The 17839-nt window shown below is 39.7% G+C and overlaps 2 protein-coding genes across 2 annotated transcripts; both read left to right on the top strand.

Moving 5' to 3' along the window:
* Positions 1-430: 430 nt before the first annotated feature.
* On the top strand, positions 431-10854 carry LOC147331340 (uncharacterized). The gene is made up of 5 exons (XM_086293631.1): positions 431-640; positions 1325-1460; positions 2131-2297; positions 7281-7574; positions 8285-10854. Exons 1-5 carry the CDS (start codon positions 574-576, stop codon positions 8458-8460), a joined length of 840 nt encoding a protein of 279 aa, XP_086149757.1. The 5' UTR covers positions 431-573; the 3' UTR covers positions 8461-10854.
* Positions 10855-12921: 2067 nt separating this feature from the next.
* LOC147331339 (uncharacterized) lies at positions 12922-16070 on the top strand. Its single transcript, XM_086294317.1, has 5 exons — positions 12922-13034; positions 13183-13336; positions 13417-13559; positions 13882-13989; positions 15220-16070. The coding sequence occupies exons 1-5, from the start codon at positions 12959-12961 to the stop codon at positions 15357-15359; spliced, it is 621 nt and encodes a 206-aa protein (XP_086150443.1). The 5' UTR covers positions 12922-12958; the 3' UTR covers positions 15360-16070.
* The last annotated feature ends 1769 nt before the right edge of the window (positions 16071-17839 follow it).

The raw sequence follows: 17839 nt of genomic DNA, 5'->3' as shown, positions 1-17839 counted from the left end.
AAATTAATTTAAATATTGTAAAATGTCACTAAATGAGCACGAAAGAAAAACAAAGCAAAAAATAAAACAAAAAAAATAATGATCAACTTCCGCCGCGGAAGTACTTCCTGTGGAGGTCTGCCACATTGTCTGCAGCCGCTTTAAAAACATCCGTTATCGTTAAGTTCTTTTCCGTATTTATTGTAGTTTTCACGCTTCGTAAAACGTTTTTATACAGAACATCTACGGTCGTAGCCAAAAACTGCGTATAAAGACGTATTAATATGCTCACGAGCTACTTTTAAGCATCTTGTAATCGTCGTTCCAACACAGTGTGTTTGATTTGATTCGTAGACCCCGAATATGGTGCCGCGCTCCCACAATGCATTGCGGCGTGACGTCAACTCAAAGCCCTATAAACAGTCCATGAATAGAAACAGTTTGGCAGTGGGCTGGAACATGAACCGAGCGAGGCAGCTCCGGGAATAGACGAGCTTTGCCGCAGTCGAAGAGTCCATCACACCTCCTCCTCCTCCTCCGGAGCTGTCGAAGACTCTCAGTTCCTTGACTGAATCCGGGAGTGTTGGAGTAGACATGGCGCCAGGCCTGTCCACTATTGTTGCGTTGGCTTTGTATGTGGTCCTGTTCCCTTGTGTTTCCGGTAAGTTTGACTGTTTTAATCTGTAAACGGTCGCTGTTCGCATTAGCTATCGAACTGCGTGTTGTCTCAGGCCGCCACGCAGTCTGTGATGTTATCGTCACATCGATATTAGACCGCTGTTTGGGCGATGTCACAGACGTTCGTCGTTAAAGTTACAGCTCGTGTTTTAAACCTTTTTAAAAAGACCGAAAGATTAGTTTGTTACAGCCTCATTTTATTTGTTGAAAGCCATGTGCACGGTAATGGGGGTTTACGTACGGCTGTTTTCTAACGTTTCAGCTCATAGTTACCATCAAGCATAATCTGGTCGCAAAAGCTGCCAGTTAATTAGGTACAGAGCAGGGTACAGCTCGGTTGTAGTATAAGAAACATGTGAAAGATAATTTGGCAGCAGTGGAAACTACATCATCCAAAGTACCCACAAAGTGGAAACAGCGGGGTTTTAAACTGAGGATAAATAAGGGTGTGAAAACGTCTCTGTACAGTGTCGTAGACTTCAACAACACCCAGAGCTACAGCCTCTGAAATGAAACTGAAGGTGAATCAACAGTTTCCCAAAAGTCACCAAGTTGCAGTGCTGAAAAGTGAAATTTCATAACTAATAATTAAACTAATTGATTTATTTGAAATGATTTATTGACGATTGAGCTAATTTTTGCTGCCCCTCTTTCTGCTCTGTTACAGCAGGGGACGACTGCCTGGCCTACATGGGCCAAAGTGTCCAGAAATGCTATCCAGAATATTGCTGTGGGAAATGCTATTACAGATATTGTTGTTCAAGTTATTACAGTCGTTTTAAAGAAGATGACCAAAAAAAGTGGTATGTTTTTCTCCTTCAATCTATTTTCGATGTTGGTTTCATTTTTCCCCCTTTTCTCTGTGTAATTACAGCCAAGTGTGTGTTTTAGGCCGTTAAGAAACAGGAAGTAAGGTTTTCCTGTGCACGACCACCAGCATAGAGCTGAAGTGTGAGTCAGCTACAGCTTGCACCGAGGCCTTCATTCACATTATCCCTAAGATTAATAGACCATACTCCTCCACATGCCTGCTGTAGCACTGACAGGTTATCTGTTCTTTTTGAAACCACTGAACTACAGTGAATTCAGCTTCTCATAAAAATATCTCCCAAAGCCCAGAAAAAGGACCTTTTGTATGTTTTCTGCTGGTTTATGAAAGGTGACACACCTGCAAACACAAACTCTGAGGAAAGGGAGGCAGCACCGTGGTTCTACTTGAACTATAGTATCAGGAGTTGTTTTTGTTGTGTAGTGCTTTGAAGGTCTGGAAATTGTAGCGTACTAGTAAATACATGATGGCCTTGTTAATTATTTCATCATACTTTGGGTTTGTGATTAATTCCAGTTTTAAAAAGGTCCTAAAATGGTTAAATTTGACTTGGTGACTTGTAAATGTTTCCTTTTTCTGTTTTGTAGTAAGTTAATGTCATGTAAAGACAATTTTTCATACTAATTTCTTTTTTTCCTTTTCAGCTCCAATAATGTTGATAGCTTCAACAGTGCTAGTTATGAGTATCATATCGATAATACGTTACCCATGGTGGCTGGTATTGTGGGCTCCATCATTTTTGTACTCATCTTCATCTGCTGCTGCGTCTGCCCCTGCTGTTGCCTGTACAACATGTGCCGCAAACCACGCCGTAAGTTTTACTAATTCTGTCTTTGATTGTTTAAGCCAAGAATGGACAATATATTTTCCCAAGGGCCGCAATAAGGGTCTAATTGTAGCATCTGCTCTTACCAGTAGCAGTTTATGAAGAGTTAATGTGCTGAATTGAGTTCAGCTCATTCAGCTGGTGCATTGTAATGTGAAGACCCTGCAGAAAGGTCAGTGCAGTTGAAAACAGCTGGCAGACACGTGGACGCTCACTGTGTGATGATTACATCAGTCAGACCAGGAAGACTCGGAGATGCAAAAAGTATAACGAGGGCCTTAGATAAATAAATGTAACGGCATTAGTCGCGTTGCACGACTGGTGCTTTTAAATCTTTCTATCACCTTTATATCGAGGACCCATTAGCGCGAGTCATACTGTCGTGTATGCACATTTTCTCTGCAGACTCGGGGAACAAGCTTACACAAGTCACATACCTAAGCTCGTCTACAGCACATCCCAAACCTCATGTGGTCTCTGATTCAAGAAGCTTTTTCATGGCACTGGGAGAATCTTCTACAGTTCAGGGGATTTCTGACACATTGAAGTAATTGTTACTTATTGGCAATTATTGCACGTAAAGTAACCACAACCTTTAGCGGTGACACTTCCTATTTTTAGTATGTAGACAGCGTGTAGGCCCGTGCTGATGCATCTGCAACATGTTGCTGCACTTTTGCAGGTTGTCTGCTCTCGGCCAACAAGCAACACTTTTTAAAAAAACAGTCTGCTGTTGAGCTTCTCACCTACATAGACACGAATGTCTGCTTTTTTTGCCATGTCTTAAAGAAGCCAGACTCTTGGTTTCTAGTGAGTTGGAGGATTTGTCCGTGTAGTTTTTGAAGCAGATCATGAGGGGACTCATTTGAAGACTGTTGGCCCACCCACCACATGACTTTCATTATTGCAAAATGTAGCCTGACGACTAACATCACAGCTGAGGCACAGTGCACCACCTGACCTAATGTTTCAGAATCACTACAGTATACAGAGGCTTTGTGAACCCTTCAGAGCTGTGAAGTTCCTCATTCTCACTTTGTGTTTCTCTGGTTTGTTGTACAAGTTTTGGCTTTTCAGTGATTCTCTTGGTGAGAGTTTACCCCTCAGAACGATGACTCAGCATGTCATTAAAGATAATTGCTGTTTAGAGTTGGTGCCAAACTACGATGCTGCTTTATTTGTTTCTCTTCAGGGGTCATGTCTTTACTTGACTTTTGAATCTGCTTACTTTGAGTACTTTGAGTTTCCCACAAATGGAAACACCAGCTTTAAGTTGCTTAGAGTTAGAGCAGGGCGATATGACCAAAAATATTTATCACGATATACATTTGAAAATTTGTATATCGATATAACTGACACTAGACAAAATACTTTACAACTCCACAACTTTATTAGTGCAAAAAACCCATCAATGTATTTTTACTTGAACAAGCAGCTGTTTTCTAAGTGCATTAAAGCGATATAAAAAATTTTACCGTGCAAATGCAAATTTCTCGCTGACAGTTTAACCAAAAGGCATTTCCAGTGGAAACTGGCCGACATATCCTCAGCATAACCATGTATAATATCCACAAAACTTAAAAACAGGTTATACACACACAATACGGTAACATTATGTTGAAGCTCAGTACGTATCACTCCGCGAGGCTCCTGCCTACGATAGCCGTAATGCTCAGACAATCCATCAAGCGGTGCAGCTTCGTAGCTCAGCAAAGTCGTACTGAAACATTTAACAGATTTTCGAGCGCCGTGCACATAAAATCGTTTCGAGGTCAGTAAACACAACCAGAGTTCATACATAAGGCACACGGGATTATAAGGGGCTCTGTCGACTTTCAGAAAAATCAAAGGATTGATTTTAAGTGCGCCGTATTTTCCAAACAACACGGTAATAACGACGGCCCGCTAGCATGCGCTACCAAAAATAGTGCTTTGTTGTGTATCTGACGGACAAAGGCTAAACCAGTTCCACACCAGTGAAGTTGCAGCATTTCTACAAACCAGTTCTGGTTCATCAGTTTCATTCAACGATCCGCTTTCGCTCTCCTCATTCTCCGTCACCGCCATGCTTTTTCCGCCATGTGCGTATGAAAACAAAGGCTCTGCGCATGCGTGTTTTATCCATATTCTATTGCGATATTTCATTTTCTTATCATTGCCCAACATTTTACCGGTATTACCGTGAACAGTATGATATGGCCCAGCCCTACTTGGAGTCACCTGCACAGGTGTTTGTCTGTTTAACCACAACTCCAGCGTTCCTAAGTCCCAAGTGTCTTTATATATTTTTTCCACTCTCAAATCTCACCCAACTACAGCCAGAAATTAACTGATGCTATTAAACCAACTTTGGCATCATCACAACACTTTGCAGAGGACTGTGGTATATCTGGATGTGTTCTCTGTTTGTGTTAGCGATCCCTCAATGGATCGTACTTTGACCCCTCTCCACGGGGTGACCTACTGCCTTATTTTGCTGTTGGCACCACTCTAAACGAGGCTCCTGGATACACCAGATTGTTAGTCAGTATGATCAACACGTTTTTGGGGGAAATACTCACATAGCAAACCAAGAAAAACTTATACTATTAAAGACAGCAAATGGCATTTCCCAGTGTCGTATTAACATAGCGAGACTGTTTGAAGTTGCTTAGGAATTCAGTGCAATGCAGATTTATTGTGATAACCACATAGGTTAAGTGTAGCTTATGTAACATTTATTCTTTTCTCTCACCTCAGAAGTTTGTTTGACTGTTTCTTTATTTTTAGATCACAAATCATTTTTGTGATGTCGTGAAGCTCTCTCTATTATATAAATAGTTGACCCAGGCTAACTACTACTTTCCTCTTCACCTTCTTTGATTTCTCTCATAAAGCATCGTTTTGTTTTTTTTTTTGTTTGTTTTTTTTCCTTTTGGATGGATGTTTTTCCAAAGGTGTCTATTTATCTGTCGATAACACATTCACATTGAATGTAAATTCCAGTTTATCCCTTTTCCTCCTGTTCCACTTTTTCCTCACAACAGACAAAGACCGCTGAAAGTAGTTCCTGAAAGCGTCACTGTTTAGTCCAGAAAATGCAGATGAATATTTGACACATTTTTAAACTAAACGGGTTTCTTTTGGGACCTTTTTCTTTTTTTTTTTAACCCTTGGTATTTGAGTGGGAAGTGTGATGTCACACACTGTGTAGGGAAGATGGAACATTGTGGGCTTTTCATTGGCTTTCTTGAGAGTAATGAAAATATCCCACATCATCAGTCTTGTCCATTAAATATCTGGTGAACTGGCCTTTTTTCTACCTGTAACTCTACTTAATGTGCCTTATTTACTTTCCTCAAAAATACATCAAAATCACAGGCTTAAATATACAGAGGAGGAGGTTGTTGCATTTCTCAGTTAGTGAAGGAGAAACGAGGAGAGAAAGAGGAATCTCCCATATAGGTGAAGAGGGCACCGGCCTTCAATAGGAAAGAGAAAACTTTGACAGATTATTTTGCCAAGAATGCAGCGCTCAACTCTTTATCTGCGGTAGATTATAAACATTGTATTCCACTTTATCCTCCTTAATTCCACAATTCCCTGAAACAGTTCTTTCTACTATCCTGTGTTTTTGAAACCGCTAATGTCCATGGCCACATCTTGATCCGCTTCCCTAAAAAGAATTTAAAAAAAATTCTGCTCAATAGAGGAAAGCATCTGACTCCACACGTCCATATTTATGTTTACAGAGACGTGCATTCACCATAATGAACGCTCTTCCCAGTTCTTGCACCTCCTGTCAGCTTTGTCAGTCGGCTGGTTAATGTTTTGCTGTTAGGCGACAGTCTTCTGGCGGAGAGGCTAAAATGCAAGTGAGGAACGCAGTCTGGCTTCCTTGGCTGCCTCAGTTCCAGTGGTATGATGGGATCAAATCCAGGAAGTCAGAGCTCCACGCTGTGTGACTCATTGTTTCTATGACAACCACAGACTGGAAAGGAAAAAAAAAAAAAAAAAAAAGAAGAAAAGAAAGCCATCCTACGTCATTTACAGGAAGTGGTCGTGAAGATGTTGAAGAACATCTTCGTTACACCCCCAGGTGGTTTTTTTTTCCCCCTCTTTCTTTCATTTTTACTGAGCTTACACAGCGATGGGTTTACACTCTGAGTGTGACTATGGCAGGGCTGTTTCTTCATTAGGCGAAGCTAGAGAGGATGATCGAGGATGTTTACTTAAGACTGCACCCTTTTCTTGTCTTTCTCTGATTAATATTCAGTTTTCAGTCATTCTTTATAAGAATATTATCCATACATTATGATACACATCGAAGACGTTTTGGATCTTGGCTGTTAATTATTTGGCTAATTACCAGCCAGGATATCCTGTCTTCTGTGTTTAAGCTGTAGTGTTAGAAGATCCATTTGCAGGAATCGAAACTGTAAACTATTTTTGCTTTCTTTTTTTTTTTTTCTTGACAGCTGGGTTTTTACAGTTGGTTAATTGCAGAAGTTGCGTAGCTCTTGCCTCATATTTGTCCAAGGCAAGTTACTTGTGTGTTTAACTTGGTGGCATGTTCCAAACAAGTTCAGGACATTTGGATCATTTTATTTGTGCTGTTGGTTGGTCTGTAATCCTCTGTTATCTCATATCCTCCTGAATACAAACAGAATAGGAAGTACAAATACCTTTGACTCAACTGGAATCTCTTTTGAGATCGTTTTTCCTGATGTGTTTAAATCTTTCTGCACTGGCAATCACGACAAAGCCAATGTGGATTTAGTACATATGCCTATGGAGTGTGTTATGTGTGTAATAAACATTTATAAGGGTTTATGAGGATGTCTTTTTTTTTTTTTTTTTTAAGTGAAACTAGTTTGAATCCTTTTATCTCCATACCTGAATAATTCCTCCTGTAGTTGTACTCCTACACTGCATGTAAAACAGCCAAAGTTTTCTATATTTCTAATCTATTTGTTTGTTTAATTGCAGCTGTGGTAGCGACCACTACCCACACCACAGTGGTCACCACCACCACTCCTCAGCGTTACCCGCAGCAACCAACTGCAGTACCTGGACAATCTCAGTCCTACCAGGGAATGCCCTACCAGCCAGTACCAGTGCAGCCCGGCTATCCAGCTCAGTCTGGTTATCCAGCTCAGTCTGGTTATCCAGCTCAGTCTGGTTATCCAGCTCAGCCGGGCTATGCAGCTCAGTCCATGCCCACATCACCCTACCATGGACAACCATTCACACCAGGACCACCACCATCTTATCAGGATGCAAGTAAGTGTGAATTTTCCTCATCCCTGTAATTAACAAACATTGTGTTGGTCTAGCTTTAAATAGGCTTTGAACACCAAAACAGTGTGTTTGAGGAAATGCTGATTGAAGCTTCTAACTGGGAAAAGGAGCTGCTCTGTCCAAAAATATCTCAAACAAACAAGCATGCCAGTATTTGTTGTGATTTTCACAACACTCTAAAAAAAAAAAAAGTATAAAGAATTCTTAATCACAAAAATGCAGAAAATGCTAAAATTTTAATTATATCATCATAAATGTTCAAACTTTTTATGCAAATCAAGGATGTTTGAGCAGAAAGCCCTGTTGATTTGAGACTGAATGACTGTAATTTAATTGTAGCCACTTATAAAATGCAGGTTAGATGTTTAGTTTTTATTGTAGAAGAATATTCTGAAGGTGTAGCTTTTTCAAACTGATCTGTGCGAAACAAAGGTTTTCGGATAGAATTAAAGAGTTTTTTAAAGAAATGCTCGACATTATTAACTATTGTGTTTCATTAAATGTTTTCAGATTTAGCAATAATATTTTGCAATTATGCAAAACAGCTGTATTCAATGTAGAGGTGGAAACTGCGGTTGCATAGACGTGGGTCTTTTGAGGTTTTTCTAAAAAGGGAAATGAAACATTCAAGCTGCAGAGCTGAAGTTGAGGTTGTGTTCATTGTCACGTCAACTTCATTTTTTTGTTTCCAGCTGGCCCTGCCCATCCTCCACAACAGATGCCTTACAGCCAGGCTGCGTTCACACCCGGCCAGCCGGCGTACCCGTTGAAGCCTCCGACCCAGCCGCAGCCCAACGTTCCACCTGCAGGCGCAGACTTCCTAGTCCAGCCTCCATACAACCCAGCTTTTGTTGCACCACCACCCTAGCCTGGATAGTGGACGTCCGTGCTGCAGCACTCTGCTGAAATGGAAGTTTGTTCTTTGAATCAAGAAGAGAAACCTCAGAGTAACTTGGTTCATTGTTGCCTGTATTTGGGAATTTTAGGGCGGTGCTGATTCAGCAGTTCTGTTGAACAGTTACCAAGTGAAAATTATGTTTTTTACTTGCATTGCATGGGCATGCAATATGCATATTCTTTTTTTTCTTTTTTGGGGTCCATCTTTAGTTATTTTGAGAAATGAAACATGAGACCACTGTTTCTCACTGCTTTAAGTACTTTTTTCAGCCTCATTCCTCAGCGTATCCCTCTTGCCTTTACTATCCACCAGCCAAACTACCTGGCCTCTACAGTGACTGCAGTCAGATTCAGTGGTTGATCTTAAGGTGTCTCAGTGTCTGTAGCCATTTTCCCACTGCCATCTGGCAGCTGTTTGCAGGTCGATGAAGTGCTTTGATCCTTTATTCCCTGTATTTTCCTTGTATCACCTTGTAAATAATGTTACATGGGAACAAATTGTAAGTGTGCAGCATTTATCACTGGAGGGTTTATACCTTAAAATTATTTGTGTTATGTGAGTTGACCAGAAGTGTTTCCTGAGCACACAAATTCCACGTAGTTAACAAGTGTTCAGCACACACTCCAGTTCCAATTCACCGAAACACGCCTCGCACACAGGGATGATTTGCTTTACATTTTGATGTTTACGTACACAGAAGAATTGGCATTAAGATGTTGTTTTCCCGTCATTACTCAGGTTTTATTTGCCCGTCCTGCAACCACATTTCCAACCGGGCTGGGATGCTGTGTAAGCTGCAGAAAAATGCTGAATGCTAGCTGTAACGTGTGCGCTAATGTACCAAACATTCAGATGGGCTCGATCCCTTAAATTGTGATTGGTCAGACAGCAGGAGCGTTTTCCACAGCCCATCTTAAATAAACACGGGCCCAGAAAATCCTGGAATAAGATGAACTCTATATTAATATAGAGTCCAGCAGTGTTGTTGAGCCCATGCAGCATTTTCCAGTATAAAACTGATATTTAATTTGTCCTTTTATGTAAAGAGTTTCCCAGTTTATCAGAATGTTTTTGTGATATTAGGTAAAATACACTGTCTCCAGATGGCTATCGTGATTTGTTGCTCTTAAGAAATTGTTGCTTATTACATTGACAAATATTTTAAACTGTTTGCTTGCACGGTCTTTTAAAGAGTGCCGGACCGCTCTCCATTTCCATTTCCAGCTCTAAGTCTAAGTCGTCTAAATCTTGCCAATGCTCTTTTTGAATCCAATCCTTTGTTATTGCCAGTTAGTTGAATTTATTTATGAAGTTGTATGTAGCATCCCAACTTTGTTGTAAACGGGGTTGCACATCTAACTGAGCTGAAATGCGCTGGCAGCTTCTGGTTACTTTACCAAAGGAGATTCTTTTCTTTTCAGTTAACCAAACAATAACATGATGAGCGCATGTTAAACACAAACAATTGTGCCTTCCAGCCACATTACCTGCAGAAACATACATGCAATTCCAAATCATTTAAAATATCTTTTTCTACTTATGGAGTCTGTTTGCTTTATGTCACCATAAAGGCTTGAATGATGCACAATATTCAGCAGTGTCCTGTTTCCTGAGTCGTGCCATCAAACCTTCTCTCTAATGTTCTCACAACATTAAGTTTCTTTGGTATTGTTTAACTTGGTGTGTGTGTGTGTGTGTGTGTGTGTGTGTGTGTGTGTGTGTGTGTTCAAGTGTTGATTGTGGAAAAGAGCCACCACTTCTGCTTTCTGCTGGCTGAAATTACTTGAAGTGACTTTTTTTTTTTTTTCTTCTTCTTCTCGTGACTCAGCTGATTCTGGAAAAGTACAGTTACAATTCATGTGACGTCCAGACCTTGACCTTCTCTGACAATGTATCATCCTCCTTTATTTAGACTTTGGCTTAAGTCGAACTCTGCGGCAAACTTTACATTTCAGTGTGCGTCAGTCACACCTCTGCAGCGGCCTTTGGGATCTACTCATGTTTGAGTCCCTGAATGTTAGCTAACGAAAGGGATGCAGTGTCACGTGTTTCTAGTTTTGTTTGTTACATCAGCTGACGAATAGAAAAACACTTGTTGGCTTTCCTTTTTCCTGCTTATATTCGTGTTCTTCCTGTGGTTTCTGTTCTCTGGCCAGTGTTGACTATTTTATTGATGCGTGTGTGGATTACAGTAGATTATGTTGTTTTCAGCGATTTATTCTTGCTCCAGTTCCCCCCTTTCCTTTAAAATCTAATAATTCCACTTTAAGAGTATATGTTGGACTTTCTTTGTGTGTTAATGTCATATTTTGTGAAAAAGACCTTATTACAAAGTTCAATAAAGTTTATTTTTTCTTTTCTTCAGTTGCTGGTTGTTTAATTTTCAGTTTGGTGAATTTGTGTTAATATATTATCGACAGCTATGAAATGGGCGACAGACTCAAACGAAAGAAAATGAACTGACATGTTGGTGAATACGTTTTAAAAATTATAAATAAAATACAAGTTAGTTTGGGGAGTGAAAATAATGACTGCACTAATATTTATGTTTAATGTATAACTTCAAAAGACTTCATATAATGGCATCTAGTCTAATTAATACAGGGTTATTGTTTAGTCTATATTATTTTATCTATTTTAGTATTTCCAGGGGGTTATTTAACACGTAAATAGGAAGGTTTCCACGTAGTTTGTTACAAATAGAGCTCAACATCAACCAGCTTGTTTCAGGGCTCCAGTTCTGACGTGTTTCCCACTGATTTTGGTCCATATTGATATGACATCATCACACAGTTGCCACAATGATGCAACTTTGCTGCCTCATTGGAAACAGATCTGGTGACTTTAAGGCCGTTTGAGTACAACGACCTCACTGTCATGTTCAAGAAGCCAGTCTGAGATGACCTTTGTGGCTGAGCACGTTATCCTGCTGGAAGCAGCAAAAAGATGGGTACACCGTGGTGGTGATTAGATGGGCTGTTGATCACTTACTTGTTAAAAAAAAAAAAAAAAAAAAAAAAAAATGAGGAAAGGAGTTGAGTGTCCTCTGCTCTGCATCTGAGCTTATCATGGAAAACAGGCCAAGCAACATAACAGAGTTATGATGTGGATTTAAGGCTTCACCACCAGTCCTTGTTTTAGTACCTGCTAAACTAGTTTTCATAAAGTGGAACATTCAGAAATACATTTTGGCATACATTTAATAATGGTGTTTATGTGTGTGGTTGGTGGGAGTAAGGGGATGGGGGGGAGTGTACAAGGATATGATCTAAGAGCACAAGTGTAACCAGCCCAATCAGCGGAGACTGGGTGGAGACAAGATTAAAAAAAACAAGCAGTAACTGGTTCAGAGAACGTTTGGGTGGAGCTGCTTAAAAGTATTCCATTCACATGTTGCACAACAACAGAAACTCACATTTAAACTGGTAATGTGAGACTTCATTTTGTTCTGAGTCTTCAGGAATTTTTTTTTATTTTCTAGATTTTAGATAGCTTAATGAAGTAAATCTGGTTTGATTTCAAAGTCTTATATGGTATAGCAGCAACCCAGTGACTACAGTACTGGTGTCTGTAAATATCCTGAATTTGTTAATTTATGTATCGACTTATCTAGGATTCGATGCTGTTTTAATTAAAAGCCCATTGTTCCTTCAGTGGGCTGCTTTCTGTCATTATGCAAATATACTGTTTACAAGACTGGGGAAACCTGCAGTCAGCTGAGAGTGAAGAAGTCACCTGGATGAGTGACGAAACGTTTCTCCCACTGAAAACGCTACGTCCAGGTGAACAGAATCAACCTTTGGAGATTTAACTATCTGGATGATTGAGCATGCATCAAAAGAAAACATCTGGGATGAAATGAGCAATTCTTGCACATCTGTAAATGCATCATCAATGGCTACTGAGATTACTTCCTTATCAGGGAAGGTGATTCTTATCTCAGAAAGTCAGTGTCAAGCATGCACATAGTGCAAAACGATGGCTCTGTACTAAAAACGCATGTAATAAAAGCTAAAGTGCAACTTTACTGCTTGACTGATGCATTTTAGCTTGTGGCCTCGATTGTTCACATCTGCTACCCGAGGAAAACTTTTGACTTATTTGAAACCAAAAATATGACCCCAAAATAATGAGGAGCTTTAATCTAATTCTAAGAAAGAATGGGAAGCTGTTTTGATTTCAGAAGTTCGGTATATGACTGCTTTAGTTCCCAAAAGCTTAAAAACTGCTGGCAAGAGATTACAAAAAAAAAAAAAATCTAACTGTTAGGATTAACCTTTGATTAATACACTTTGTACTGTTTTCAAAGGGTTTATTTGCAAGTAGTTGCACTCTGTTGATCATCTAGTGCTAAGTCATGTATGCTATTGAAGGAATGTTGTTGGGTTACCTTTTACAGGGTGTGACAGACACACAAGTAGGAAGAGTCGTCCCTGTAAGTCGAGCTCATTTCCTTTTACACGACATCATGTCTCTTATAGTTTCGAGTGTCTTACCTTGTCTTGTGTGTCTTTTGTGTGTTTTTTTGGTCCCAGCGGAATCAGGTGAGTTTTTATTATGATATTTATTTCATCAGGCCTGTGATCTCATCGGTGTGTTTGTCTCTCTCCGCCATCACTACAGCATCTGTCTACCAGATCTTTGGTTCAACTCTTACCCTCTCTTCACTTTACCCTCGTTCATGTCTTACAGACGACTTGTGCCATAGCTATGTGGACATGTTCGGTGTCTCACATGATGCTGAAAAATGTAGCAAGTACTGCTGTGGCACATGCAATCTAAGATACTGCTGCAAGGATAAGCCCAAGCAGCTAAATCAGGAATTCTGTTCTGGAAGTTTTCAAAGGTGTGGTCTTCTATTTAACCTTTTTTTCGTGATGCAAATGTGAGTAGAAATTAAAGCTTTTTTTCATGTTTTATTTGCAGTACAAGCCAAATCGGTCTGATTGTAGGAATCGTCGTAGGGAGTTTAATTCTTCTGCTGTGTGTGGTTCTCATAATCTGCTGTTTGGCTCCTTGCTGCCTTTGCTACATGAAATGTCAAAAAAGGCCGACTCAAAGACAGATAAGTAAGTTGGTCACAGTTACAAGCAGTGACACTGTAATTAAGTCAGCATATTATCCAGTTGTTTCTTGTTTGAAATGAGTTTTACTTCTCATAGACATGTGCTGTCTGTTTTGTGAGATTTTATGTGCCAGACACCTTCTCAGTTGATAAGGTGGGATTTTGGAGAAGTTTTGGAAACAAGAAACAGTCTGATGCACGAACAATAAAACAGCAATCTGTCATTTTTAATGTTGGATTTTTTGAAAAGATTAGAAAAGATGGGAGTTTTCCCAGATGTCTTTAAACTCATTTTCAAGCTGAAGTAAATCTTTGACTTTTTCCAGTTGTGATAAATTCCAACACACCTCAGCAGCCGCCCCACCCAGGCTACCAGGCTGTGCCTTCAGGCCCGCCCATGCCCACAGCTCCACCACCCTCCTACCAAGAAAGTAGTAAGTTGTTTCATTCTATTTTAAAACATAATAAATATGTCAACTGACAACTTTTCCCGTTTTTAAAGTTGGCAGCAAGCTTGGCTGATGACACCCAGGTGTTGATGAAGCTATGTATCTGTGTTTGTGCTGTGATTTAATATACACTCAAGTTGCCTTGCTGGTACGAGTTTGAACCCCTTTTGCTGCCTTCAAAAAGGTGCTGCAACCATTCCTCAGAGATTTTGGTCCATATTCACATGACACCATCCCAATTTGAGAACAGTGAACTCACTATAATGTTGAAGGAACCAGTTTGAGATGATTTGAGCACGTGATAGAGGATGTTTTCATGCTGGAAGGAGCCATCAGAAGATGGAATTGACATAGTCAGCAGTTACATGTGTTCCGACATTTAACTGATAATGAATTTATGCTTAGGTGCCCAAAGTGTACCAGGAAAATATTCTGCACACTATTACACCACCATCAGCAGTCTGAACTGTACATAAGGCAGGATGGATCCAAGCTGTCATGTTGTTCACATGAAATTCTGATCTTAATATCACAGTAGAAATTGAAACTCATCAGACCAGACAATGATTTCCAAGCTTCTGTTGTTCAGTTTTGCAGTGTCTGTTTGAAATGTAGTCAACATTTCCTTTCCTTAGCCGAGACGAGTGGTGCGGTCTTCTGCTGCTGTCACTTATCTGCTTCAAGGTTCCAACATGCTGTGCATTCAGAGACGTTCTTGGTTGTAACAACTGGTTATTTCAGCTATTGTTTCCTTCCTGTCAGCTCAAAGCACTCCGGTCATTCTAAAGAACTGTTCCTCACTGGATATTTTCTCTTTTCCCACCATTCTCTGTAAACACTAGAGATGGTTCCAGCAGGTCAGTAGTTTCTGAAATACGGCGTGCTTAAACGCGTTGAGTTGCTGCCATGTGATTGGCTGATTACAGATTTGCATTAGTCACCAGTTGAACAGGTGTACCTAATAAAGTGGTCAGTGATTTCTGACTAATTTTCATTTAAAAACAAGAGGGAGCTGATGGTCCATTTGATCTATTAGACAGCACGTTTCTTTGTTCTGTTACGTGGATCAATACACAGTTATAAAGGAAATTATTAAATTTGTTGACTCTTCATACCATTTACTATTAAAATGTTCATATGGCCTAATGAGTTAGAAAAAATAATTTGATCAATAACAATATAAACATAGAAAATCAGTTTCTTTTGTCTTTTCAGCCAATCCTACTCACCCAGTGCTGTTCACCGGGGAGCCGATGTACCCTCTGCAACCTGCAAGCCAGGCTACTGCACCGCCACCATATTCAGAGGACGCTCAGCCAGCACCGTACAACCCTTCTCATAATCCAAGGCCTTAAATGTATATACAGCTTACCAGACTGTTGCTACGCCACACTACAGCTTTTAAAGACCCAGGGATGAATGTATAAACAATGCTGTGTATGCCTATCCAAAACAATATTGTGTATGATCAGGTAGATTCTTGGTTAAAATACATTTTTTAGGTGAATTTGTTTTTTAGGTATTTGTAGTTGCTACAAATGGCAGCCATGCCTATTGTGTGTACTGACAGCTGCTTTGTGTTGTTCCTGTATGGCCTTCGCCTGGGTCCTTTGCTCGGAACTTACAGAGCTTCCATTACTTTTGACCTTCAGTAAATTTTGTGTGTGTGTGTGTCTGTGTGTGTTGTTCCAGTGCTGAGGTCATCAAATGTGTGATAATGTTATTTTCTGGATTAATATGCTGGATTGACACTAAGGTAATCACTTCTAAGTTGGGTGGAACCCCATGTTTAAATCTATCCTTAGCTTTCATCCAAATAAATACACAAACAAAGATTGAACTAAGAACCAAAAGTATGTAATATAAAGATGTTTAGAAATGAATGTGTATACCTTTGTATGCTTTTGTATTTAGTTTTCTTAGAATAATACAGTGTTTTTGTATCTGGTCCCTAATTGAACCTCGGCTCTCAAAAACATGTAAAATCTGTGGATTACGTTGTGTTTACATGAGGAGAGCTCCCAATCAGCATTCACACAATTAAATAAGTGTTCCTAATTTCTGAACATGTTTGTGTTGTTGCTTTTTGAAATTTTGCATCAGTAATGTTAATTCCTTTAACTTTTTACATGACTCAATGATGAATTTCTTATTCTTTTTTTTAATCAAACAGATACCAAAACACACATATCGACTCAAATAAAAAGAGGAATCAAATGAAACCATTTCTACCTTGTCGTGGCCACAGTGTCTGTGTTTATGTAGACAACTGTCCCTCTGTAGTAATTACAAATCTCACATTCAACAATGTTGATGAGGATCAAGTTGTGGTATTTGTGATGAAACACCATTAACATGATTCATACTTAACAAAACAAAATCCTAGAACTATAACTACATGCTATTAAAAAGTGTATTAGTTAACACTTTATTTAAATAGCATTATTCCACTTTAATATATCCTTTATAAACAAGCCTAAGTAAATCATTAATAACATATTTCATGTGTATGAAAGCACAGCATTGGACGGTTTAAATTATTTGTTTATTTCAGGAGCCTGAACAGGAGCCTTTGTTGTCCTGTGTTGTGTTCACTGCAGATGGTGTTTGTATGACCACATCCCTGCCAGCTGGATATCTTTATTAGGCTGTATCTTGTCTTGAAACGCAGTGAACAGTACTGTTGAAAGAAACCAAAAATAAATTTAATAAAATTTAATACAAAAATAAAATAAATGAAACAAAGCAAAATACTATACAAGTCATAAGTGCAACCTGCCAGCAGAGGTCGCCCCTGCCCAATTTATAGTTTGTATGTAAAATAATAAAAGTATTACAGCATGCCACACACAGCTGATTTCAAATGTGCAGTGCTGCATAAGAGCCAACCCTATTTTTTTATATTTTGCCAGGAACATGGGAAATAAGTTTTTTTTATTTTTTATTTTTTTATATTGATGGGGAGAACCTCTTTAAGACACTCTTCCACAGTTTCTACAATGGATATAAGATAAGACGACTAGAAGACAATAAGATATATAATACAATACAATATATACAACAGTAGCTGAGGTTCTATGTACATGCATACCCAGAATGTGTTATAGATAGATGGTTGTACAAATATGCAAGAAATAAAGTTTTAGAGTCTAACTGTGCTCCTTCCTACAGCGAGGGTGTTTCAGTCTCTGACTAAAGGAGCCGCTCAGCACACTCAGACTCATGGAGGGTGATGTGGGTTGTGCATGATGGAATTCAGCTATACTAACATCCTCCTCTCGCCCACCACCTCCACAGACTCCAGAAGACATCGGAACTAGACCTCTGCATCAGTTTGTCAATCCTGCTCCTGTCCTTGTCCGTGCATCTGCTCCCCCAACAGGTCACTGCATAGAAAAAGGCGGCTGCTACCACAGTGTCATAGAATGTCCTTGACAGAGTCCAGCAGACTCTGAAGGACCTCCGATATTGTCTGGCTTTTATCCTGTTTTCTCTCTGGACGATCCCACACCCACATAGCAAGCAGGTCTGGCCCGGATCTGGTATCAAGCCGTATGTCAAGAAGACGTATGTCATCCAGATGTGGGCCAGGCCTGGCATAGATGGCACTGTCTATGTGATGGCATGCCATATCTGGTCCGATTGTGGTTTGGTTTATGTGGCCCAGGCTCATAGAAAACAGGTCTGGCCCGGATCTGGCATCAAGCTGGCACTTCTGACTGACTGGTGTCATGGCAGGTTGTATGTCAACCAGATGTGGGCCAAGTCTGGCAATGATGGCACTGTTTATGTTCCTATTTTCCTATTTTAGTTAGAAGACCCAAATGCCATGTTG

This window comes from Aulonocara sp. 'chitande type north' Nkhata Bay, linkage group LG5 (genome assembly GCF_057382095.1).
Source record: "Aulonocara sp. 'chitande type north' Nkhata Bay isolate Kocher_YH1m ecotype deep benthic linkage group LG5, A_spYH_male_GT1.1, whole genome shotgun sequence".
In the NCBI taxonomy this organism is placed as follows: domain Eukaryota; kingdom Metazoa; phylum Chordata; class Actinopteri; order Cichliformes; family Cichlidae; genus Aulonocara; species Aulonocara sp. 'chitande type north' Nkhata Bay.
This window is presented reverse-complemented; position numbering and strand designations above follow the sequence as displayed.

Excerpts from the sequence above, each read along its gene's own strand:
- LOC147331340 (XM_086293631.1), top strand. The coding sequence starts at position 574 with ATGGCGCCAGGCCTGTCCACTATTGTTGCGTTGGCTTTGTATGTGGTC. Across the intron at positions 641-1,324 it reads CCTGTTCCCTTGTGTTTCCG|CAGGGGACGACTGCCTGGCC; the intron begins GTAAGTTTGACT and ends GCTCTGTTACAG. Across the intron at positions 2,298-7,280 it reads CATGTGCCGCAAACCACGCC|CTGTGGTAGCGACCACTACC; the intron begins GTAAGTTTTACT and ends GTTTAATTGCAG.
- LOC147331339 (XM_086294317.1), top strand. The coding sequence starts at position 12,959 with ATGTCTCTTATAGTTTCGAGTGTCTTACCTTGTCTTGTGTGTCTTTTG. Across the intron at positions 13,035-13,182 it reads TTTGGTCCCAGCGGAATCAG|ACGACTTGTGCCATAGCTAT; the intron begins GTGAGTTTTTAT and ends CATGTCTTACAG. Across the intron at positions 13,560-13,881 it reads GCCGACTCAAAGACAGATAA|TTGTGATAAATTCCAACACA; the intron begins GTAAGTTGGTCA and ends GACTTTTTCCAG.